This window comes from Trichechus manatus, unplaced genomic scaffold (assembly GCF_000243295.1).
Source record: "Trichechus manatus latirostris isolate Lorelei unplaced genomic scaffold, TriManLat1.0 scaffold00030, whole genome shotgun sequence".
Classification (NCBI taxonomy): Eukaryota; Metazoa; Chordata; class Mammalia; order Sirenia; family Trichechidae; genus Trichechus; species Trichechus manatus.
Genome location: NW_004443966.1, coordinates 10786858 through 10811365, shown reverse-complemented (window position 1 = coordinate 10811365; position 24508 = coordinate 10786858). Strand labels below are relative to the sequence as shown.

The 24508-nt window shown below is 47.2% G+C and overlaps 1 protein-coding gene across 1 annotated transcript; it reads left to right on the top strand.

Annotated features, from left to right (window-relative positions):
- The first annotated feature begins 319 nt into the window (after nucleotides 1–319).
- On the top strand, nucleotides 320–24376 carry CILP (cartilage intermediate layer protein). The gene is made up of 9 exons (XM_004374669.1): nucleotides 320–393; nucleotides 1897–2067; nucleotides 4877–4969; nucleotides 5622–5891; nucleotides 7139–7318; nucleotides 7884–8198; nucleotides 17093–17201; nucleotides 17864–18021; nucleotides 21286–24376. Exons 2-9 carry the CDS (start codon nucleotides 1980–1982, stop codon nucleotides 23652–23654), a joined length of 3582 nt encoding a protein of 1193 aa, XP_004374726.1. The 5' UTR covers nucleotides 320–393; nucleotides 1897–1979; the 3' UTR covers nucleotides 23655–24376.
- Nucleotides 24377–24508: the final 132 nt, after the last annotated feature.

The window sequence follows — 24508 nt, the reverse complement described above, 5'->3', positions numbered from 1 at the left end:
ACACCATCCCCTGAGCCATGAAATGCTGTCCAGGGTGTGGAGTTCCCCTTGGCCCCTTCCCAGGGCTGCTCCCAATGTCCACCCCGCCTCCCCACCCGTCGCTCCGCTCTGGCCTGTGGAGCCCCAGGCAGCTGCCCACCTGGCCCATCACCAGGCCCGGCAGTATCTCCCCCTAAGGATCTGGAAGTGAAGTGGAGCCTCTGTGAGCTGCAGGGGATGTGGGGAGGGGAGAGGGAGGTTGAGCTTCCTCATGCTCAGATCTGGTTTCGCTGCTGCTTCCCCTGTGGCTCCCTGCCACAGGCTGAACCACCAGCTGCGCTATATAAGGCCTGGAGGCTGGACTGCTGGAGAGGGAAGACTTGGACCCCCAGCTGAGGAGTCCTCTCAGACCCGGTGAGCTCCATTCCCATTCCCCTCGCACGGTCCCTGCACCCCACTCCCTGCCCTCCCTTGACTATCTCCCTTCCGCTGGCTCACCCCTCGTCTCCCACAGAGAAGACACCCCTTTCGGCTTTGCAGTCCTCTCTTTTCCCCCATCCGTCCCAAGTCCTCTCCCTCTCCCCTACCTGAGCTCAGGGTCCTCAGGTGGTCCCAGTTAGGGTCTCGGCACCTCTGGGTGCTCCTGCTTTTTTCCATTGGTTAGCCAGTCTGCTTTGTCTGAGTTCTGAGGTGCGTGCGACAAAGGGGCATAGGCTGAGGAAATGACTGGGACGCTGAGAGAACCCTCTGTGGGCTGCCAGATGGGAAATGGTTTTTCCACAAGGTGCCTCGGGCCACCTTGGCTTCTCAGACAGCCTCAGAGCAGGCTCGGACTGAGTGCTGAGTTCAGGCCCACTCAGCTCCTTGCTCAGAGCCCAGCTGCTTGGGGTATGATGTACAATAGCTGGAGATCTTGGGGACCTCCCTGGGCCTCTGCTCCCTCATCTGAGAGACAGGTGGTGGCGGAGGAAGCAGGTTTAGAGCTAGATGGTCTGCAATGTGGGATTGGTTTGTTCTTTCCCTGGGATCCAGGGGTCCTTGAAATCCAAGTGTTTTTGAAATTTTTCCAGAAAGAAGGAATCTCCCTTTTCCCACCAAATCCTAGACTTTGGAGTTGAAGGGAACCATGTTGGAATCTCCAGGAACTGGTCAGATTCTGGGTTTGCCAGAGCTCTGGGAAGAGAGAAAACTGTCCGGCTCTGCTAGAGCCTGGGCCACACCCCATGGTTCCTTGCCCTTATCGTCAGGCCTACCTTCCTGTCCCCGCTCCTGCAGCCCCTAACCCACCTTTAGCAATTATCGGGGAGCCCTGGCCTCTCACAGCACTCCTCTCTGCTTCCCCCAGCTGCTCCTGTCTGTGTAACTCCCAGCCAGGTCCCAAACAAACGGGCCAGAAATGTGTTCCAGCTGCAGCCTGTGTGCATCTGGAAATATGTTCATTGAGGTGTTGTGTGTGAGGCACCCGCCCTCCAGCTTGCCTGCCTGTGAGGGGCCACTGGAGTGGGGGCTGGGGCTGCATGGTCCTAATATGCAGCCCAAGGGTGCGAGCCCCACCAAAGGGTAAAAAAACAACTGCCCACCAAGCCCTGGTCTTGGAAGTGATTGTTGAGTCACCCAGAGGCTGCTGGGAGTGAGCTCGGGCTGATCCTCGTTGGCATAGAACCTCCCTACCCTACTCTCCCTCAGATGCTGCTTGACGGGAGGCCCTGGAGCCTTGACGGCAGGGGAGATCGCCTTGTTTGAACTCAGATTATGTACCACCTAAGCTGTCAGGTTTTGCAACTCAGGCAGGTGTCACCTCCCATGAGACTTTATTCTGTCTACCTTTCCATCCCTGACAGCTCAAGAAACATTCCCACTCGTTCCATGAGAGGTGACTCAGAATTGTGGAACCTGACATGATTTGTTTCTTTGCAGGTCACTGGATCTGAGAAAGTGCTCGGGAGACTGCATTCCAGGGACAAGCTGACTCTGTGAAGCATCCTCATCCATCTTCTGTCATGTTCCCCACAGGGCCTGGAGGAAAGATGTTGGGGACCAAGGCCTGCATATTCTTCCTCCTGGTCCTGGAGGTCACCTCTGTGCTGGGTACAGGCTAAGTATCTGCTAGCTCCCAAGTCCCCATCTGCCACGGTGAAGTCATGTCTGGTCTAGGATCTGGCTACACATCTGCCTTATGCCACAGCAATGGCTTCAAGATCTGAGGCTGGTTTATGAATTTATTCATAATTTATGTCCTGCCTATTCTCCCAAAGGATTGGAGATAGTTCCCAATGTTAAAGGTCACAGAACTTTTTATTTATTTATTTTTATTGAGCTTTTAGTTGAAAGTTTACAGAGCAAATTAGTTTCTCATTCAACAATTTATACATAAATTGTTTTGTGTGATACTGGCTGCAATCCCCATGGTGTGTCAACACTCTCCCTTCTCTGCCCTGGGTTCCCCGTTTCCATCTGTTCTGCTTTCCTCTCCCTTCCTGCCTTCTCCTTTTGCTTTTGGGCAGGTGTTGCCCATTTGGTCTCATTTACATGATTGAGCTAAGAAGCACGTTCCTCACGAGTGTTATTGTTTGTTTTATAGACCTGTGTAATCTTTGGGTGAAGGGTGAACTTCAGGAGTGACTTCAGTTCTGAGTTAAAAGGGTGTCTGGGGGCTATAGCTTCGGGGTTCCTCCAGTCTCTGTTAGACCAACAAGTCTGGTCTTTTTTTTGGTGGATTTGAATTTTGTTCTGCATTTTTCTCCTGTTCTGTCCGGGACCCTCTATTGTGATCCTTGTCAGAGTGGTTGGTGGTGGTAGCCAGGCACCATCTAGTTGTCCTGGGCTCAGGCTGGTGGAGGCTGTGGTACTTGTGACCCATTAATCCTCTGGACTAACATTTCCCATGCGTCACTGGTTTTCTTCATTCTTCTTTGCTCTGGACAGGAAGAACAGAATTTTTAAATGAGGAGAGGGATGAGCAATCATTTAGAGAAAGGAAAAAAGAGGGTTACTGCCCCTAAGTATTGAATTTAGGTCTGAGCTTCCAGGCAACCTAAGCAAGAAGGGAATCACAAAGCATAATTGAGTTCTCAGGAGCAGGCTTGTGGTTTGGACTGTTTTTAGTTTCACGAAAATGCTTCTGACCTGAAGCTCAATTTCAGTTAAACCCTTCAGTAAGACAGAAGCACCAGAACCCTTTCTTGATCAGCCATTCAAAGGGGGCATCTGGTCTCCCTGCCCTCTGACCCCATCCTTTGGTGACAATGAGCTCTCAAAGGAACCACCAATTGCTGTTGGGTCAGTTCTGACTCATGGCAACCCCATGTTTGTCAGAGTGGATCTGTGCTCCTAGGGTTTTCAATGGCTGATTTTTCAGAAGTAGATTGCTAGGTCTTTCTTCCAAGGCACCTGTGGGTGGACTTGAACCTCCAACTTTTTGGTTAGCATCTGAGGTTATTAAATATTTGCACTACCAACAGACTCCCTCAAAGGAACAAGTAGAGAGAATTTGCCTGGTGGAACAGTTGACTCTCCAAGGCATCTAAGCATCAGAGCTCCCAGCATTACCCTGCCCACTCTCCCACTCCCCTTCCTCTCCTGATTTCTAACCGCATACTCAGGTAAAGCAAAAAATGCTCAAGGCCCCCTTTTAAAGCTGCATGCACTGCAGACTTTGTGACCACATGCAGGAACAAAGGCTGTTTCAGCGTCTCGCCAAATCCTGTGTGTGCCCTCCACTCGCCTTGCTCTTTCCTCTCTGACAGCTGCTGTTTGTGAAGATGATTAACATTCAACCATCTGAGGGGAAATCAGATTAGTTTGATTAAAAGAGCCCCTATCACCCAATTAAGCAGACAGAGAATCCTGATTTGGCTTCCTGCCTAAGAGCTAATTGCCTTTGGAAGCTCTTGCAGTCCTCTGTTCTCCTTTCTCCTTCCCCCTCCAATCCAGCCTCATGTGGGCTGGGTTTCCAAGCTGCCTGTGTCCTGAGGACCCTCTACCCATCCTCAGGCAGATCCTGCCAGTCTGGGGGTTAGAAGATTGAGGACCACTGCCCCAATTACGCCACATGAGTCCTTTAGGGGAGGGTGGACTCGCAAAACCAAGTTTTGCCAAGCGGAGAGGCATCCATCTATTGTGTCAGGCATTGAGCTAAAAGGAGTTGCTAGCACTGATTCAGCGTACACTATGTGCTAGGCATTGCCCTAATTGGATTTTATGAATGAGCTTATTTAATCCCCACAATCCTCTGAGGCAGGAACTATTATTAACCCTATTTTCTGGTGAGGGAACAGGGAGTCAGATGGGTTAAGTAGCTTGCCCAAGGTCATACAGTCGAGAAGTAGCAGAGCCTCTGGAGCCCATGCTCTCAGTCTCTATGGTGTACTTTAGAGGTGCTTTCGTATGGAAAGTGTTACCTCACGGAATCCTCATGTCAACAGAACCGCCCTATGTGGTGGGGACTAATATCTCTATTTCACAGAGCAGAAAAATAAAGCTCTATTTTTCCAAGAAGGACAGGCGCAGACCCCAAAGCAGGCGTCCGAGCCCACTGGCTACTCAGCAGCGTCCTACTGTGCATTTCTACAGTGAGAACAAAAAGGGAGCTAGCACTGAGTATGTACTATATGCCAGGCCCCTTTACATTCGCTGTCACTCTGAATGTGCACCATGACCCTAGGATGTAGCGATTATTAATCCATCCCTATTTTATGGGGAAACAGGTTCAGGGGAAGAAATAGGTTGCAAGGTCAGTAAGTGGCAGAGTGGGGATCTGAACCCATGTCCAGTACACATGCTCCATTGACTACATCTCACTGTTTCCTTGAGTCCTGGGAATCTGGTAGTAGGACCCTTCTGGGCCCCCATATCTTAAAGTTGTGACTTCTCAGCTTCTTCTCCTCCTGGCCCCCAGGAAGGCAGACGCTGCTTACCCAGTCCGTGAGAAGAGTCCAGCCTGGGAAGGGGAACCCCAGCATCTTTGCCAAGCCTGCTGACCCCCTGAGGAGTGAGTGGTGGCTGGAGCAGGGAGGTGTTGGGAGGGGGCATCTTAACTGAGCTGCTAAGACAATCTCTGAAGCCAGGGCATGAAGTCAAGGTTCCATGGTTTCTACAAGGCATTGGCCTACGCCTCTGTCCAGGCGGAGGGACCTGTATATGGACAGCTCAGACTCACGAAGCTGCCTGATAGATTCCAAGAATGCTGTAGAGCTTGCTGTGGCCATGGCAGAGGTTGATGGCGAGAGATGGGGAGATGATGGACAGAAAGCAGAGGCTAGCTCACGAGCACCCTGAATGCCTGGCTACAGGATTTTTTTAGCTGGGGAGTAGTGTGGCCCAAGCCATATGGAGAAAGTTCACCCTGGCTGCAGGGAGGTGAAAAGGAGAGGGTGGTGGAGGGGGAGCCTAGAGGTAGAGAGACCAGGCAGGAAGTTACTGACATGGTACAGAGGGCTGATGAGAGCTTGAATGGAGCCCTCGGTGGTAGGGGGTGCAGAGAGGTGAGATGCTGAAGGGAGAGATGCAACAGGGCCTGAGACCGACTGGCGAGGGCGAGAGGTATCAGGGACAACTCCCAGATGTTGAGCAGGAAAGGGGCACTGCAGCTCCCTTGAGGCTCCAGGGCATGGCTGCACCCCAAGCTGGCTCTGATCTCTTAGGTCCTGGTGAGTGGACAATATGGTTCAACATCGATCACCCAGGTGGGCAGGGTGACTATGAGCGGCTGGAAACCATTCGCTTCTACTATGGAGACCGTGTGTGTGCCCAGCCCCTGCGACTTGAGGCTCGGACCACCGACTGGATACCCGCAGGCAGCACTGGCCAGGTGGTCCACGGCAGCCCCCACGAGGGCTTCTGGTGCCTCAACCGGGAGCAGTGGTCCGGCCGGAACTGCTCCAACTACACTGTGCGCTTCCTCTGTCCTCCAGGTGAGTCCAACGGTACCCCCACTCCTACCTCCCACAAGCCCAGGAAGAGGCCTGGACCTGCCTATGGTCACAGGGACTCTGGACATCACACACATACACACACTTGAACTCTCTAGTAATAACCCATTAGTGTCATTAGTACCATGGTCTTGCCAACAGTGTCTGTGTTTCTGGGTCCCCTCTACTCAAGCCATTTTATTTAGCACATGTGGCACTGTGGTTAAGACCACGGGCTCTGGGGTCGGGCTGCTTGGGCTTGAATCCTGGATCTATCATATGAACTGTGCTCTCTAGGCAAATTTTTCTGAAGGTCTCTGAGTCCCAGGTTTCTTATATGTAGAATAGGAGTAATATTAGTAAATCTTCACAGGGGGTTTTAGGAGGATTAGATGAGATAATGGATAAAGAGGGGTTGATCCAAGGTAAATGTTCACTAACACCATGCTAGTTGTCTACATTATTCAATCTTTACAACTGGCTTCTGAAGAATCTCTGTTTTGACAAGTTCCTGGAGGTCTGGAGAGGCTAGGTGACTTCTCATGAATACACAGCTGGTAAGTGCAGAGCCAGGATTTGAACCAGGTCTGTGTTTGCAGTCTACATTCTTTCCATCCCCCAACGCAGGACAATATAGATGTTGGGGGGAGCCAGCTGCAGGCTTGCCCACTTCTTGGACACACACCCTAACCTCTTGTGGGTTCTACCAGTCCATACAACCTGACCCTGCAAGCCCAGGTGGGAGTGGTGGTGGTCATCTGGAGTGGGAGCTCAGGCTGGACTCCTGGGCAAGGTCTGAGGCCCCATTCTTATACACTGGCCTCAGACCAGAGCTGAGGAGTGTGGGCAGACAGGGGCTTGATGTCTAAGTCACTGCAGGTCCCAGGTCCCAACTTCCCAGGAGCACGTGGTTGTTTCCACACTGGTGGAGAGGGAAGATGGCGTTATCCCTGCACATACCAGGACAGCATATCAAACTCTCAGTGCTTGGCCAACAAGCCCCTCTCAGGGCCACCCCTAGCCCATATGGTGCCTTTGTGCATATTAGAAAGAGACACCACTTCCCTCAGGGCTCTTGACTTCCATCTGTTGGAAAAAATCATTGCAATAAATATAAATATCAATGACATCTATGACATAAATAGAGGTCCTGATCTCTCCTCATCAGAGAAGAAATAGCTTCATGGTTAGATTCCAGACAGAGTGCCCTTGGGAGGGAAGTCAGACTGTCAGCTGATCTCACTTTGCAGGGTCCCTGCGCCGAGACATGGAGCGCACCTGGAGCCCATGGTCTCCCTGGAGCAAGTGCTTGGCTGCTTGCGGTCACACAGGGGTCCAGACCCGTACACGCACCTGCCTGGTAGAGACAATGTTTCTGTGCAGCGAGGCCATTGAGGAGGGCCGGCTCTGTGTGAGCCGGGATTGTACAGGTACTACCGTTGCTCCTGGCACTGAGCAGGGCCTGGGGGAGTGAGTCTGAAGCAGCCGAGGAGGAAGGGTTGGAAGGCCAGACTGAGACGGATTCTTCATTTATTCACCATATATTAATTGGGCATGCAGTAAATACTTTGATGGGATATATACAGGGTTAGTGGGAGTACAGGAGCCCTGGTGGCACAGTGGTTGAGAGCTCAGCTGCTAACCAAAAGGTCAGCGGCTTGAATCCACCAGCCACTCCTTGGAAACTCTATGGGGCAGTTCTGCTCTGTCCTACAAGGTCACTATGAGTGGAAATCGACTTGATGGCAGTGGGCTTTTTTTTTGTTGTTGTTGGGGAGCATAGAGCAAGGTCAATTACCATAGGAAAGCTTCCTGGAGGAAGTGTCCTGTGCTGATTCTTGATGGATGAGTAGGAGTTAGTTATGCAGGCTGATAAGGAAAGGTAATAAAGGCCTCAGGAAGAGGGGGAGCAGATGTGAGTCTACAGGCTGGGATGTGGCTGAGGGAGGGGCCAGAATCCACGTACCCCTGCTGATCTGGCCCTGTCTCTCACAGCCTGTGACCTGACCTGTCCCATGGGCCAAGCGAATGCTGACTGCGATGCCTGCATGTGCCAGGACTTCGTGCTGCAAGGAGCTGTCTCCCTCCCCGGGGGTGCCCCAGCCTCAGGGGCTACTGTCTACCTGCTGACCAAGACACCTAAGCAACTGACCCAGACGGATGGTAGTGGAAGGTTCCGAGTCCCTGGCTTGTGCCCCGACGGCAAAAGCATCCTGAAGATCACAAAGGCCAAGTTTGCCCCCATTGTGCTCACAATGCCTAAGACTAGCCTGAAGGCAGCCACCATCAATGCAGAGTTCATGAGGGCAGGTACCTGAGTTCTCTGGCGTAGGGCTGGGGAAGAGGGCTCCACTTTTATTTATTTTGAACATTTTATTGTGGTTTGGGTGAAAGTTTACAAAGTAAATTAGTTTCCCATTCAACACTTTATACACATTTTGTTTCATGACCCTAGTTGCAATCCCCTCAATGTGACAGCACTCCACCCACTTCCTCCCTGAGTTCCCCGTTGCCATTCATCCATCTTTCCTGCCTCTTCCTGCCTTCTGAACTTTGTTTTTGGGCAAATGCTACCCTTTTGGTCTCAGGTTATGATTGATTGTTCTGAGAAGCACATTCCTCACGGGTGTTATTGTTCACTTTACAGGCCTGTTTTTTGGCTGAAAGGTGATCTCCAGGAGTGGGTTCTGTTCCAGGTTTGAAGGGTACCTAAGGGCCATAGTCTCAGGGGTTCTACCCATCTCTATCAGACCAGTAAGTCTGGTCTTTTTTAAGAATTTGAATTTTGTTCCACGTTTTTCTCCAACTCTGACCAGGACCTTCTACTGTGATCCTGATCAAAGCAGTTGGTAGTGGTAGCCGGGCACCATCTAGTTCTTCTCGTCTCAGGCTAATGGAGGCTGCGGTTCATGTGGTCCATTCGTCCTCTGGACTAATTGCTTCCTTGAGAATCTGATTTTCTTTCCTCTTCTTTGCTCCAGATGGGAAGAGATCAATAGTTGTATATTGCAAGCTTTTAAGACCCCAGTCGCTACTCACCAAAGTGGGGTGTAGAACGTTGTCTTTATGGACTATGTTATGCCAATTGATTTAGATGTTCCCTGAGACTATGGTCCTACACCATCAAGCACAGTGACTCAGTCCCTTGAGGTGTTTGATTATGGCTAAGAAGTTTTTGTAACTGTGCCCCTGTGTGCTCTATTATATACATGGTTATATTTGTAGCACATAAGAATGCATATGTGGAAATATCCTCTGCCAAACCTATATATGCTTGTGGATGTACTCCCATATGCCATCCCACACTTGTTCAGCTTACATATCTACCTATGTAGCCAGTCGTAAATTATCGTTTATTACTGTTATTGCAGGACTGTGTATGTAACAGTATTTACCACTGTTGCCTTTTAGTCTTGCATACCTCTCAGTGTCTTCGTTTGCTTTGGTCATGTTGTACTGACTTCCCTCATATTGTGTATTGTCTTTCCCTTCACATTCACATAATCCCAAATTAATATGTGTCTACTATCTAGTTGGAGCCCTGCTGGCGTAGTGGTTAAGAAGCCTGGCTACTAACCAAAAGGTCAGCAGTTCAAATCCACTAGCTGCTCCTTAGAAACTCTATGGGGCAGTTCTACCCTGTCCTGTAGGCTCGCTATGAGTTGGAATAGACTTGACGGCAATGGGTTTTTCTAAGAAATATGGATAAAATCAAGTATGTAGAAATAATTTGGGGGCCCTGGTGGTGCAGTGGGTAGGCATTTGGCTGCTAACCAAAAGGTTGGTGGTCCGAATCCACCAGCCACTCCTTGGAAACCCTATGGGGCAGTTCTACTGTCCTATAGGGTCACTATGAGTTGGAATTGATTGAAAGCAATGGCTCTTTATCTAGTTAGTGATTTTCCCTCCCTCCCTCTCCCATCTCTGGTAATCACGAAAGAATGTTTCTTTCTGTGTGTAAACCTTGTCTTGACTTTTTATAATAGGGGCGTCATACAATATTTGTCCTTTGTTATTGACTTATTTCACTCAGCATAATGTCCTCCAGGTTCATCCATGTTGTGAAATATTTTGTGGATTCATCGCTATTCTTTAACGTTGAGTAGTATTCAGTTGTGTAGTGTACCAGTTTGTTTATCCATTCTTCTGCTGATGGGAACTTAGATCGTTTTCATCTTTTTGCTATTGTGAATAATGCTGCAATGAACATGTGTGTGCATATATCTATTCGTGTCACGGCTCTTATTTCTCTAGGATGTATACCTAGTAGTGGGATTGCTGGATCATATGGTATTTCTAACTTTTTGAGGAAGCACCATACCATTTTCCACAGCGGTTGTACCACTCTACATTCCCACCAGCAGTGTATGAGAGTTCCAATCTCCCCAAACCCTCGCCAGCATTTGTTGTTTTCTGTTTTTTTGATCATTGCCACTATTGCTGGGGTGAGGTGATAGCTCATGTTGTTTTGATTTGCATCTCTCTATTGGCTAATGGGAAACCCTGGTGGCGTAGTGGTTAAAAGCTACAGCTGCTAACCAAAAGATCGGCAGTTTGAATCCACCAGGTGCTCCTTGGAAACACAAGGGGGCAGTTCCACTCTGTCCTGTAGGGTCACTATGAGTCAGAATCGATAGGGTTGCTATGAGTCGGAATCCCAGTGGGTTTGGTTTGGTTTAATGGCTAATGACCGCAAGCATCTCTTTGTGTATTTGTTGGCTGCTTGAATGTCTTCTTTGGTGAAGTGTCTGTTCATGTCCTTTGCCTATTTTTTAATTGGATTGTCTTTTTGTTGTTGAGGTGGTGAAGTTTTCTATAAATTTTAGAGATTAGTCCCTTGTCAGATACGTCATTGCCAAAAAAATTTTCCCAGTCTGTAGGTTCTCCTTTTTCCACTTTTGGAGAAGTCTTTTGATGCACATAAGTGTTTAATTTTTAGGAGGTCCCAGTCATCTAGTTTATCTTCTGCTGTTTGTGCATTTTTAGTTATATCTGATAGTCTCTTTATGCCATAAATTAGGGCCCCTAAGTTTGCCCCTATTTTTTCCTTCCATGATCTTTATAGTTTTAGGTTTTACATTTAGGTCTTTGATCCATCTTGAGTTAGTTTTTGTGTATGGAATTAGGTATGGATCCTGTTTCATTTTTCTGCAAATGGTTATCCAGGTTTGCCAGCACCATTTGTTAGACTATCTCTTCCATATTTAATGAATTTTGCCCCTTTGTTGAAGATCAGCTGTCCATAGGTGGATAGACATACTTCTGGTTTCTAAATTCTGTCCCATTGGTCCATATGTCTGTCATTGTACCAGTACCAGGATGTTCTGACTACCACGGCTGTATAGTAGGTTCTGAGATCAGGAAGTGTGAGGCCTCCTACTTTGTTCTTCTTCAGTAGTGCTTTGCTTATCTGGAGCCTGTTTGCTTTCCGTATAAAGTTTGTGATTAGTTTTTCTATCTCATTAAAGAATGTTGATGGAATCTGGATTGGGATTTCATTATATCTACAGATCACTTTGGGTAGTATTGACATTTTCACAATGTTAAGTCTTCCTATCCATAAGCATGGTATGTTTTTCCATTTATGTAGGTCTCTTTTGGTTTGTTTGTAGAGTTGTGTAGTTTTCTTTGTATAAGTCTTTTACTTCCCTGGTTAGGTTTATTCCTAAGTATTTTGTCTTTTGGGGGGCTATTGTAAATGGTATTGTTTTCCTGGTTTCCTTTTCGGAGTTCTCTTTGTTAGTATAGAGGAATCTGGCTGATTTTTGTATGTTGATCTTGTACCCTGCCACTTTGCTGAATTCTTCTATTAATTGCAGTAGTTTTCTTGCAGAATCTCTGGGATTTTCTATGTATAGGATCATAGCAATGATTGTGAGGATGATGCAGGACTGGGCAATGTTTCGTTCTGTTGTACATGGGGTTGCAATGAGTCAGCACCAATTCAATGGCACCTAATAACAACAACAGAATCATATCATCTGCAAATAAGGATAGTTTTACTTCTTCCTTACCAATTTTATTTCTCTTTCTTGCCTTATTGTTCTGGCTAGGACTTCCAGTACAATGTTGAATAGGAGTGGTGAGAAAGGGAATCCTTATCTGGTTGTTGTTCCCCAGGGAAATGTTTTCTGTCTCCCTCCATTTGAGAATAATGTTGGCTATTGGTTTTGTACATATGCCCTTAATTATGTTGAGGAATTTTCCTTCTTTACCTATTTCACCGAGAGTTTTTTATCGGGAATGGGTGTTAGATTTTATCAAATGTCTTTTCTGTATCAATTGATATGGTTCTTTTCCTTTGTTTTATTTATGTGGTAGATTATGTTGATTGGTTTTCTAATGTTGAACCATCCTTGCGTACCTGGTAGGAAACTCACTTGGTCATTTTATATATATATTTGATATGTTGTTGGATTCTATTGGCTAGGATTTTGTTGAGAATTTTTGCATCTATATTCATGAGAGATATTGGTCTATACTTTTCTTTTTTTAGTGGTGTCTTTGCCTGGCTTTGGTATCAGGGTTATGCTTGCTTCATAGAATGAATTTGGGAGTATTCCTTCCTTTTCTATGTTCTGGAATAGTTTGAGTATAATTGGTGTCAGCCCTTCTCTGAATATTTGGTAGAATTTTCCAGTGAATCCATCTGTGCCAGAGCTTTTTTTTGTTGAGAGTTTTTTTTAAATGACCTCTTCAGTTTGTTCTTTTGTTCTGAGTCTGTTGAAATTTTCTATCTCAGTTTGTGTTAGTTTAGGTAGGTAGTGTGTTTCAAAAAATTTGTCCATTTCTTCTAGGTTTTCAAATTTGTTGGAATAACATTTCCTCACACTATTTTGTTATGATCCTTTTTATTTCAGTCGGTTCTGTAGTAACATCACCCATCTCATTTCTTATTTGTGTTATTTGCATCTTCTCCTTCTCTTCCTTTGTAAATTTGGCCAGTGGTTTGTTGATTTTATTAATCCTTTCAAAGAACCAACTTTAGTCTTGTTGATTCTATTGTTTTTCTGTTTTCAGTTTCATTTATTTCTGTTCTAATCTTCATTATTTCCTTTCTTCTGGTGACTGGGGTTTTTTGTTTTTTTTTTTGTTTTTTTCCCTGCTCTTTTTCTATTTGTTGGAGTTGTATGGTTAATGTGTTGATTTTAGCTCTTTCTTCTTTTTTGAGAGTGTGCATTTACTGCTATAAATTGACCTCTGAGCACTGCTTTTGCTGTGTCCAATAGGTTTTGGTATGCTGTGTTTTCATTCTCATTTGATTCTAGGAATTTTACTTCTTCTGTTACCCAGTGGTTTTTAAGGAGGATGTTATTCAGTTTCCATGTATTTGATTTTTTTCCTTGTTCTTCCTGTTATTGATTTCTAGTTTTATAGCATTGTGATCTGAGAAGATGCTTTGTATTATTTCAATGTTTTTGAATTTATTGAGGCTTGTTCTGTAGCCTAACATATGGTTTACTCTGGAGAATGATCCATGTATGCTGGAAAAGAATGTGTATTGTGCTGTTGGGTGGAGTGTTCTATATACATCTGTGAGATCAAGTTGATTGATTGTGTTGTTTAGATCTTCCGTATCTTTGTTGAGTTTCTTTCTAGTTGTTCTGTCCTTCATTGAAAGTGGTATGGTAAAGTCTCCTACTATTATTGTGGAGTTGTCTATTTCTCTTTTCAATTCTGTTAAAGTTTATCTGGAAATGTCCTGATTTTTCTATTGCATTTGAGAGATAATTTTGCTGGATATGTAATTCTTAGTTGGCAATTTTTTTCTTTCAGGGTTTTATATATGTCATCCCATTGCCTTCTTGCCTGCATGGTTTTTGCCGAGAGACCAGAGCTTAGTCTTATTGGTTCCCCTTTGTTTGTAGGTAATATTTCACTTTTCCCAAGTTGCTCTCTGGATTCTTTCTTTGTCTTCGGTTTTGGAAAGTTTGATTATGATATGTCTTGGTGATTTTCTTTTGCAGTCTATCCTTAGTGGGGCTGAGTGGGCTTCTTGGTTGGATATCTTCTCATCTTTCATGATATTAGGGAAGTTTTCTGCCAGCACATCTTCAAAAATTTTCTGTTTTTTTTTTTTTTTTAAATCTCTTCCTGTTCTGGAATTCTGATCACGCATAAATTATTCCTCTTGATAGTGTCCCATATAACTCTTAGGTTTTCTCCATTCTTTTTTCTGATTTTTCTTCAACAGATTGGTATCAAGGGATTTGTTCTCTATTTTGCTGATTCTGTCTTCCACTGACTCAATTTTACTCCTTTGTCCTTCCAATGTGTTATCTATTTCTGAAAGTTTAGAGTTAATCTTCTGGATTTCTAGTTGCTGTTTTTGTATGGTTTCTAATTATTTATTTTGTCGTTTTGTTTTTGTATTGTTTTCCTGAATTCTTCTAGTGTTTTGATCTCTCTCTTGATCTCTTTGAGGATCCTCTATACAAGGCTTTTGAATTCCTTATCAGGTAGTTCAATTACCATTTCTTCCTCAAGAAGGTTTTCTTGCTCTTTATTTTGGTCACTTGCTTTAGCCATCTTGTTCTTTTTCTTTATATGATTTGATATTGTCTTCAAGGCATTAAGGCATTATTGTATTTGTTTATTGATTGTATGTTTGTTTGCTTGATTCTGATTTTTTTTGTTTTGTTATATCTGGGCTGGCAGGCTTGCGTGGCTCACTGGACTCAGGTCTGGGGGTGCTGCAGTGCTCACCACCTGTTTCTGGGTGAGTGTAGCAGTGACTATTAGTGTGAGTGTGGGTCTCTGCTGGCTGGTCATGCTGGGCAGCTGTGGATGGTCTGGGAAGGTGTTGGCTGTCATCTATCGTCTTTCGAGTCCTATGGGACCAGGCAGTTGCACTTGTCAAGTGGGTAGGGCTGTAAGTGTGGTGGGTGTGGTGGGCGAGCAGGGATGTAATTGCTGTTGATTGCTGGGTAGGGGAGAGGGGGAGGGTGGAAGGTGGGGAGGTTAGGTGATGAGTGGGTGAGTGCATGGGAATGCAGTTGCCACCAGGTAGAGGAAGGGGGGGAATGGATGACATGCAGGTGAGCTCACAGGTGTGTGGTTTCTGCCACTCGCCAGGTGAGGGGGGTGGGTGATGGGCATGTGAGCGTGTAGGTGCATGGTAGCCACCACTTGGCTAGTTGAGAGTGGTTGGTGCTATGCCAGAGTGGACTACCCATCGCTCGGTGGGGTCGGAGGATGGGAGGCTTGGGAAAGGTGGCTGGCGCCTGGATAGGCCTATCACTCAGCAGCGTCAGGGATGCAAGGGATGGGGCAGGCAGCTGGCACCGCATCGGAACAGTCTGCTGCCACTTGGCAGAGTCTGTGGGGGGGAGGGGAGGGAGGAGCAGCTGGGGCCACACCGGAGCAGCCTGCCTCCACTCAGTGGGGCCATCAGGTGGGGGAGGGGTGGTGGAAGTCAGGGCTGGGGGGAAAGAGGGGCTCATACCTTGGTCCCCAGCAGTTGGGGCTGCAGGGATGGGGTGTGGGTTTGTGCCGCTAATCACCAGGATGGTGGAGGGAGGGGGAATGTGCTCCTCTGGTCACTTGGCAAGGGTGCCTGGGTTCTTCCTGTTGGCTGCAGCCAGCAATTGGGACTTTATTTCATTCCAGGTATGTCTACACAGTTACTCTGTCCTGTTGGGAATTCTGTGAAGTTGCCTTCTCCACTCCTTACCCAGGATTCCTGCTATCTTTGTCTCAAGATGGCCACATTCTGCTGGGCCGGCTGGAAGGGACCCTCCACTCTGTCTCTTCTTGTTCACTGTTTTCAGTCAGTTTCTGTCTTAGGCTGGGTTCTCTAGAGAAGCAAAACTGGTAAAGCATATAAATATACAGAGAGATTTATATCAAGGAAACAGCTCATGCGATTGTAGAGGCTGGAATGTCCCAAGTCTGTGGATCAGGATAGAGGCTTCTCTCGATTCATGTAGCTGCAGGGACTGGCAAACTCAAGATTGGTAGGTCGGAGAGGAGGGCTCCTGCTCGCGGGCTGTGAAGGTCAATGAATCCTAAGACTGGCAGATAAGCTGATAGCTCAAGTCCCAAGAACCAGAGGTCAGATGAACAGGAGGCAGCTGCAGGATCCAGAGAAAGCAAAAAAGCCAGAACGTCTGCTTATATTTGGATGCAGGCCATACTCTCAAGGAAACTCCCTTTCAACTGATTGGCTCCTCACAGTAGATTCCATCATGGGAGTGATCACATATAAACACTGAGAATCATGGCCCAGCGAAGTTGACACACAATCTTAACCATCACAGTTTCTTTTTCCAGTTGGTGTTTGATCCAGTTCATTATCCTTTCATTTGATGCTCAGGGTTCCAGGATTGTCATCTGTATCTGTTTTACTTGTTTTCTTGGGTCTCTGCTGTACAGGGACAGTGTGGTGTGTCTGACTAAGCTGCCATGTTGGCCGGAACTCTAGGGCTGAACTTTTAAATAGAGGTGTCACAGTGCTAAGAGCTGGCTTCCTAGCTAACTCAGAGTAAAACACAAAATCCTTACCATGGCCCACAAGACTCTATATCATCTTGCCCTTCATTACTTCTCTGATCTCTTCTCCAACTACTCCCTACACACACACAGTCACTCTACTCCAGCCACACTGGCCTCCTCTCTGTTCCTCAAATACACATGCCTGCCTCAGGGCCTTTGCACTTGCTATTTACTCTGTTTGGAGTGTTCTTCCCCTAGACATCAGAATGGCTTATTTCCTCAAATGCATGAGGTCTGCCCTCTCTGGTCACTTTATCTAAGACAATTGATTACAGTGCAGTGTGGGGTTTGGAGGCCATAAAGAGAGAGGCTTGAGGAGTTAAATCATGCAGAATGGCCAGAAAGTTCTGCTGGGGGAAGCAGAGCAGGAATATTACACTATTTAAAACAGCCAGCTCTGTCCCAATGGCAGTACTGGGGAATCTCGGGCTGGCACAAGGTCCCCTGGGTTCTCCATTGCCCCATCCAGGTGCTGCTTGAGAGGCCATGGGAGCAGGTCCCAAGCAGAGGGTGTGGAAGGGGTGGACTCCACTCTGGACCAGTTCCATTAGGTAGTATTAGGGCCATTCGAGAAGGGCTGGGGGTGGGGTTGAAGTCACACAATTTTAACACAAGTCAAAGAATCTGAGAGAGCAAGGCTCTGTAGAATTTGTCACAGAGAAAAACCCAAACCACTATTTCTTATTTGCTACTATGATCCCCTCTCCCAGAGACTCCATATATCGTGATGAATCCAGAGACAAAAGCACGGAGAGCTGGGCAGAGTGTGTCTCTGTGCTGTAAGGCCATGGGGAAGCCCAGTCCAGACAAATATTTCTGGTGAGTATTCTGCCATCTACTCTACCCAATTCTCCTCTCAGAAACCAGAGCTTTCTTGCATTGGGTCTGGACTTGTTAATAATCACAATAACCAACAGAATAAAGTTATAAGCCAGACACAGGTACACAGCCCAGATGTTGGCACTTGAAAGTGGGAGCCATCAGGGTTGAAGCTGCCCAGACAATCATCAAATTCTCTGGTTGTCCTCTCGAAGTGGAGGGGGTGGCACCCACAGAGCATCTCTGGTCTCAGGGTCCCAACTGCATATCCTCAGGAGAAAGAACAAAGTTCCTCAGCCCTGACAAAGGCAAACAAGGATACGATCCCCAATGGCTATGAGTCCTTTAGCCTTCACAAACATTTTACAGCCATTATTTTGTTTGACCCTTCCAACAACCCTGTGAAGTCCCATTTTATAGAACAAGTACTGAAGCTCAGAGAGGTGAAATGATTTGTCCAAGGATCCATAACCAGTTAAGTGGCAGGGCTTGACTCCCAGGCCGGTCAAGTGCTCTTGGGTGAGCTGAGTCAGAGGTTATGTTGGTATCTGCAGGGACTCGTCTACCATCTGTCTCCCCAGCTGCTTGCTCCTGGGCACTGCCCCCCAAGGATACTTGCCCTCCCAATGGCCCCTCAGGCTCCACCTCTCCATCCCTTACAGGTACCACAATGACACACTGCTGGACCCCTCTCTCTACAAGCACCAGAGCAAGCTGGTGCTGAGGAAACTACAGCAGGACCAGGGTGGGGAGTACTTCTGCAAGGCCCAGAGTGATGCTGGGGCTGTGAAGTCCCATGTTGCCCAGCTGACTGTCATAGGTAAGCTTGTCTGGGTCCCTGGGGTCCTGGGTCTGCCACAGAGATGGCCGAGCATCCCAGGGAGCATAACTGGGCACTAGAATCTTTTCTGTGCCATGCATAGTGCCGTGTCCTCTGGCAAGTGAAGATGGTACAGACGTAATTCTTCCCTCACCAAGCATCACCCTAGGTGGGGTGAAGAGATGTAATATAGAAAAATGCAGCTAAAACAGAAGGAGCTGTGGTCTCTACAGAGGAAAGACAGATAACTTCCAGGTGGGAACGATCCCAGATGGATTCTTGAGGGAACAACTTTCCAGATGGGTCTTGGCTGCCTACTGGAATCACCTGCTGAGTTAAAAAAAAAAAAACCAATGCCTAGCTCTTACCCTAGAGATTCTAATTTAATTGGCTTGGGATGTGGCCTGGGCCCCATGAGGTTCAAAAAGCTCTCCAGGTGATTTTAATTTGCAGCCAAGTTGAGAATTCCTAGTTTTAAAGAACAGGCAGGGGCTGTGTGTATGGAGATGGGAGCATTCCAGACTGAAGGGCCAGGGTGAGCAAAGGTACAAAAGTGGGAAACCAAAGGGGCTTCAAAGAACAGGTGACCTGATCAGAGGTGGCTTCAAGCAGTGAATTAGAGCAGGAACGACTCAAAGCTGAAGGCAATCAGGAACCTGTACTTGAAGAGTGAGGGCTGGCAGTAGAATATATTAGTAATTAGCCTAACTAAAAACAAAACAAAATGAAAGGCAGAGGAAGAGAGATTTTACTGGAAAGATCCTGAAATATTTCACAGACTCCAAGAAAGTTGAGCAACAGACCTCAGGACAGGCAGGATGCAGGGCATTCTGGACGTTGGCAGAGGAGATGGGGAGCCCCCTCAGCAGGTATCACGGATTGAATTGTGTCCCCCAAAAATATCAGTCAACTTGGCTAGGTCATAATTCCCAGTATTGTATGATTGTCTACCATTTTATCATCTGATGTGATTTCCCTATGTGTTGAAAATTCTATCACTATGATGTAATAAGATGGATTCGCGGCAGTTATACTGATGAGATCTACAAGATCAGATAGTGTCTTAAGCCAATCTCTTTTGAGATATAAAAAAGGGAAGCAAGCAGAGAGACAGGGGGACCTCATACCACCAAGAAAGCAGTGCCGGGAGCAGACTGCATCCTTTGGACCTGAGGTTCCTGCACTGAGATGCTCCCAAACCAAGGGAAGACTGATGACGAGGACCTTCCTTCAGAGCCAACAGAGAGAGAAAGCCTTCCCCTGGAGCTGGCACCCTGAATTTGGGCTTCTAGCCTACTGAACTGTGAGAGAATAAACTTCTCTTTGTTAAAGCCATACACTTGTGGTATTTCTGTTATAGCAGCACTAGATAACCAAGACATCAGGGGTTCTCAACCTATCATGCCAATGCTACTCATTTGTCGGTTATTTTTAATAGTTATTTTTTTAAATACTGTCTTTACTATTCTTTTTTATTCACTATTCTTTATTATGAACTATTTAAATTTATAGGCAATAACTTAACCACGTATAATTTCCAAAAAATATATCTGGCCCTGTCTTAGTTATCTAGTGCTGCTATAAAAGAAATACCACAAGTAGATGGCTTTAACAAACAAAAATTTATTCTCTCACAGTTTAGGAGGCTAGAAGTCCAAATTCGGGGCACCAGCTCTAGGGGAAAGCTTTCTCTCTCTGTCAGCTCTGCAGGAAGTTCCTTGTCTCCTGTCAACATCTGTGGGCCTGGCATTCCTTGGAGATCTCCATGTGTCTTGGCATCAATCTTCCTCTGGGTCTAGGAGGTTCTCAGTTTAGGGACTCTGGGTCCAAAGGATGTGCTCCGTGCCTGGCTCTTCTTTCTTGGTGGTAGCACGTCCCTCTCTTCTCTTTGCTCAATTCTCCTTTTATCTCTTGCAAGATAAAAGGTATGACCCAAGCAAGGTGGTGACTTGGGTAAGGGTGGTGACTTAAGATACACCCCACCATAATTCTGCATCATAAAGGTTTTAGGATTTACAGTACATAATTGTATCACAAAATGGAGGATGGCTACATCATTACATAACCGCCAACTTACATCATTTCATAACATAACTGCCAAACCACTGAGAATCATGGCCTAGCCAAGATGTGGTCGTAGGTATGTGATTTTTCTGAGATGAACAATTCTTGGTATTGTTCCAAGCTAAACAAAGTACAATCTAGCTCAGTGGTAGTTGCATTCTTGAAAAATTTAGTGCACGTTAAAGCCATGCAAAAAACACGAGGCTCCCACATAAACCAGAGACTTCGTCAGCCTGAGACCAGAAGAACTAGATGGTGCCTGGCTACCACCAATGACCACCCTGACAGGGAACACAACAGAGAGCCCATGATGGAGCAGGAGAAAGGTGGGGTACAAAACTTAAATTCCAGTAAGAAGATCAGACTTAATGGTCTGACTGAGACTGGAGGAACCCCGGAAAGCATGGCCTCTGGATTCTCTGTCAGCCCAGAACTAAAACAATTTCCAAGGCTAACTCTTCAGACAAAGATTGGACTGGACTGTGGGACATAAAATGATACTCGTGAAGAGTGTGCTTCCTAGCTCAAGTAGATACATGAGATTAAACAGGCAGCTTCTATCCGGAGGTGAGATGAGAAGGAAGAGAGGGTTAGGAGCTGGTTCAACGGACACAGGAAATCAGGAGTGTAATGGAGGAGTGTGCCATCATAGAATAGGGAGAGCAATTAGGGTCACATAACAATGTATGTATAAATTTTTGTATAAGAGACTAACTTGAAATGTAATCTTTCACTTAAACGACAATAAACAAAAAATAAAATAAAAAATAAAAAAAACACTAGGCTCTAATAATTTTAAACAGGTTTTTCACCTACATGAATGTCTGGTGAGATATGTGAAAGTCATGCAGGATACAGAACAGTTCTTTCTGCAGGACAGTGCCAGGCCTGGCAGGACATAGAGCATCAATGACTCTGCCCACTCGACGCCAGTAGCACCCCTAGTTTTTGTGATATCCCTAAACACCTCCCCACTGAGAACCACTACTCTAGTGGTCTCAGCAACCAACTCTGTTTCCCCATCTATAAAATGGGGTTAGTAATAGCTGCCTGTCTCTCTCATAGCAGTGCTATGAGAATCAGGATCATGGATATGAAAGTACTCTGAAAACCATAAAGCACTGCAAAGAGGTGAGATAGAGGCAAAATTTGTGTAGGATGTAAACTTACATCTAATGTCCACCCCATTTCCCTCCACAGCCCCTGATGAGACCCCTTGCAATCCAACCCCTGAGAGCTACCTTATCCGGCTGCCCCATGACTGCTTCCAGAATGCCACCAACTCCTTCTATTATGATGTGGGCCGCTGCCCTGTCAAGACCTGTGCGGGGCAGCAGGATAAAGGGATCAGGTGTCGGGATGCTGTGGAGAACTGCTGTGGCATCTCCAAGACAGAGGAGAGGGAGATCCAGTGCAGTGGGTATACACTGCCCACTAAAGTGGCCATGGAGTGTAGTTGCCAGCGGTGTACGGAGACCAGGAGTATTGTGCGGGGCCGTGTCAGCGCTGCTGACAATGGGGAGCCCATGCGCTTTGGCCACGTGTATATGGGGGGCAGTCGTGTGAGCATGACTGGCTACAAAGGGACTTTCACCCTCCATGTCCCCCAGGACACTGAGAGGCTGGTGCTTACATTTGTGGACAGGCTGCAGAAGTTGGTCAATACCACCAAAGTACTGCCCTTCAACAAGAAAGGGAGCGCAGTGTTCCATGAGATCAAGATGCTTCGGCGGAAAGAGCCCATCATCTTGGAGGCCTTGGAGACCAACATTATCCCCCTGGGGGAAGTGATTGGTGAAGACCCTGTGGCTGAGCTGGAGATTCCATCTAAGAGTTTCTACAGGCAGAACGGGGAGCCCTACACAGGAAAAGTGAAGGCCAGCGTGACCTTCGTGGATCCCCGGAATATTTCCACAGCGACAGCCTCCCAGAGTGACCTGAACTTCATCAGTGATGAAGGAGACATCTTACCTCTTCGGACATATGGCATGTTCTCTGTGGACTTCACAGATGAGGCCACCTCAGAGTCACTCAATGCCGGCAAGGTGAAGGTCCACCTTGACTCAACCCAGGTCAAGATGCCAGAGCATGTGCCCATGATGAAACTCTGGTCACTCAACCCAGACACAGGGCTGTGGGAGGAAGAAGGTGACTTCAAATTTGAAAGACAAAGGCGGAACAAAAGAGAAGAGAGAACTTTCCTAGTGGGCAACATGGAGATCCGTGAGAGGAGGCTCTTTAACCTGGATGTTCCTGAAAACAGGAGGTGCTTTATAAAGGTGAGGGCCTACCGGAGCCAGAGGTTCATGCCCAGTGAGCAGATCCAGGGGGTTGTGGTCTCTGTGATCAACCTGGAGCCCAGGACTGGCTTCTCATCCAACCCCAGGGCCTGGGGCCGCTTTGACAGCGTCATTACAGGCCCCAATGGGGCTTGTCTGCCTGCCTTCTGCGATGACCAGTCCCCTGATGCCTACTCTGCATATGTCTTGGCAAGTCTGGCCGGGGAGGAACTGGAGGCAGTGGAATCTTCTCCTAAATTCAACCCAAATGCAATTGGCGTCCCTCAGCCCTACCTCAACAGGCTCAAGTACCGGCGGACAGACCATGAGGACCCTCAGGTTAAGAAGACAGCTTTCCAGATCAGCATGGCCAAGCCAAGACCCAGCTCAGCTGAAGAGAGCAACGGGCCTATCTATGCCTTGGAAAACCTTCGGGCATGCGAGGAGGCGCCGCCCAGTGCAGCCCACTTCCGGTTCTACCAGATTGAGGGGGATCGATATGACTATAACACCGTCCCCTTCAACGAGGATGATCCCATGAGCTGGACTGAAGACTACCTTGCGTGGTGGCCCAAACCAATGGAATTCCGAGTCTGCTACATCAAGGTGAAGATCGTGGGGCCAGTGGAGGTGAATGTACGGTCCCGCAATACGGGGGGCACCCACCGACGGACAGTGGGGAGGCTGTATGGAATCCGGGATGTGAAGAGCACGCGGGACAGGGATCAGCCCAATGTCTCATCTGCCTGCCTGGAGTTCAAGTGCAGCGGCATGCTCTACGACCAGGACCGGGTGGACCGCACCCTGGTGAAGGTTATTCCGCAGGGCAGCTGCCATCGAGCCAGTGTGAACTCTATGCTGCATGAGTACCTGGTCAACCACCTGCCACTGGCAGTCAACAACGACACCAGCGAGTATACCATGCTGGCGCCCCTGGACCCGCTGGGCCACAACTACGGCATCTACACCGTCACTGACCAGGACCCTCGCACCGCCAAGGAGATCGCACTTGGCCGGTGTTTCGATGGTACATCTGATGGCTCCTCCAGAATCATGAAAAGCAACGTGGGAGTGGGCCTTACCTTCAACTGCGTAGAGAGGCAGGTGGGCCACCAGAGCGCTTTCCAGTATCTCCAGACCACCCCAGCCCGGCCACCTGCCACAGGCGATACTCGTGGAAGATTGGCCTCCAGGAGGCAGCAGCGAGCAAGCAGGGCTGTCCAGCGTAGGGGACTAGGGGTGGCCTCGCTGAGGCTTCCTGGAGTTGCTCAACAGGCGCTGAGCAACTAAGTCTCCTGGCGCTCCGTCCTCTTTTCTTCTCACGTCACCTGACAGCCGTTGTGAGACTGCAGCATAAACTGTGACTCGGTTAATTTAAGCACATCTGTTCTTGTGCAATTTGCGTTTCTTCATACCTTTACTTATTGTCTTTGTCCCATGATACTGATTGGCAAGCAGCCCCCAAAATGGCAAAATAAAGCCCCTTTGTCTTGTTCTTTAAAAGAAACCCAAGAAATTGGCGACTGGTAAAACGCTGTGGCTTTGACTGTTCTTCTTTAGTGCCATCAACGGAAATGTACTTCCTTTCCTTTTGCATGGTTTTCCCCACCTCTATGATAATAAAATTTGATGTTGAAGATCAAATAACCAATATAAAGCATATTTCTTGGCCTTGCTCCACGGGATCTAAGTAAGCACTCCATCACAGTTCATATGTATAAACGGTGGTGAAATAAAGGAATAAACTAGAATATTTTTACTTGAAATGTATGTAACTTATTTATTTCTTTGCTGAATTTGGAACTCTAATGCACACTCAGTGTTCAGCTATTGGATACAGGGTGATCGTAGCTCCCCTACCGAGTAAGGAAGGAACATCTTGCATCCACAACCGCATCAGGTTACTAATTGGATTAGCATGTTTCGCTTACACTTGCTTTGGTTCTTGCTAGAAGCCCCGTGTAGCCCAGGGCATATGTGAATAAATGCACATTTTGTACTTTGATTCTGAGGCCAGTGTCCTGTCTTTTATCCATTAAAGTGAACCAGCTGCTCAAAGGGGCAATGGGGACTCTGAAAAGCAGTCACAAGGTGGTGTGAGACCTGGTCCCTAAGTTAAGGGGCTGGGTAAGTAGGCACACACT

Coding starts and splice junctions, on each gene's coding strand:
- CILP (XM_004374669.1), top strand. CDS start 1,980: ATGTTCCCCACAGGGCCTGGAGGAAAGATGTTGGGGACCAAGGCCTGC. Junction 4,970..5,621: donor GCCTGCTGACCCCCTGAGGA/GTGAGTGGTGGC, acceptor CTGATCTCTTAG/GTCCTGGTGAGTGGACAATA. Junction 18,022..21,285: donor TGCCCAGCTGACTGTCATAG/GTAAGCTTGTCT, acceptor TTCCCTCCACAG/CCCCTGATGAGACCCCTTGC.